The 890-nt window shown below is 37.3% G+C and overlaps 1 protein-coding gene across 1 annotated transcript in view; it reads left to right on the top strand.

Moving 5' to 3' along the window:
- Window positions 1–24: 24 nt before the first annotated feature.
- The window catches only part of LOC107666489 (neutral and basic amino acid transport protein rBAT-like), an 8633-nt gene continuing 7767 nt past the window's right edge, over window positions 25–890 (top strand). The window contains exon 1 of the mRNA XM_016457849.1: window positions 25–442. Within this exon, the coding sequence (XP_016313335.1) occupies window positions 25–442 (418 nt within the window). The remainder of the gene's footprint in view (window positions 443–890) is intronic.

Genomic DNA, 890 nt, shown 5'->3' with positions numbered 1-890 from the left:
TTGGGACTGAATGAAGCAAGAAAGATGAGTTCGACCAAAATCACCAACATCGACGCGGTGGAGCTGCAAGAAGGCATCCAGAACGCAGCCTTTCATGAGGATGATGATGATGATACATCTGATGCATCAAGCTTTCGAGAGCAGCAGGCCACCAGCGTGTCTGTCACCAGGCCGGAGGAGAACGAGTACACTCAGATCAAGCCGTACGCTGGGATGCCCAAAGAGGTCCTGATGTTATACTCCAGCAAAGCCTGCTACCGCATACCTCGAGAGATTATTTTCTGGCTGATCGTCGCATGCACCCTGGCCCTTATTGCCATGACCGTTACGATCGTGGCGCTGTCACCTCGATGCATGAGCTGGTGGCAGCTGTCTCCGGTCTATCAGGTTTATCCACGATCATTCAAAGATTCAAATGCTGATGGTGTTGGAGATCTCAAAGGTAATTTTTGATCCTTAAGGTAAAACACTACAGGTTAATAGGGTAAAAAATATGAAATGTGAAGTTATTACAGTGTTATTTTGGTATTAAAGTTTTCATTTAATTGCTTTTTTTTTGCTTTTGCCATTTTTATTAGATTTCTTTTTTCAAATTTTAATTCATTTTTATTTCTGTTTTAGTCATTTTTGTACTTGTTTCAGTTATTTACCAAGGCAACATTACTAATTTTCCTCTTATGTTGATATTGTATTTCAGCTTTATTTCAGTTACCACAAAGAATTGCAATAGTTTTTAATAGTTTCATAATTTTTAGATTATTGGAATATTTTTGTTATTTACTTATTAGGAGTTGGCCAAAAACATATGCAAATTATGCAATTTGCAATACAACATTTTAAATGCATTCTGCATAATTTTTAACATTTTTTTAGGCAATTAGTCTTAGACT

The sequence above is a fragment of the Sinocyclocheilus anshuiensis genome, unplaced genomic scaffold (genome assembly GCF_001515605.1).
Source record: "Sinocyclocheilus anshuiensis isolate Anshui unplaced genomic scaffold, SAMN03320099.WGS_v1.1 scaffold63, whole genome shotgun sequence".
In the NCBI taxonomy this organism is placed as follows: domain Eukaryota; kingdom Metazoa; phylum Chordata; class Actinopteri; order Cypriniformes; family Cyprinidae; genus Sinocyclocheilus; species Sinocyclocheilus anshuiensis.
The sequence above is the reverse complement of the archived record's forward strand: the minus strand, read 5'-3'. Positions and strand labels throughout refer to the sequence as shown.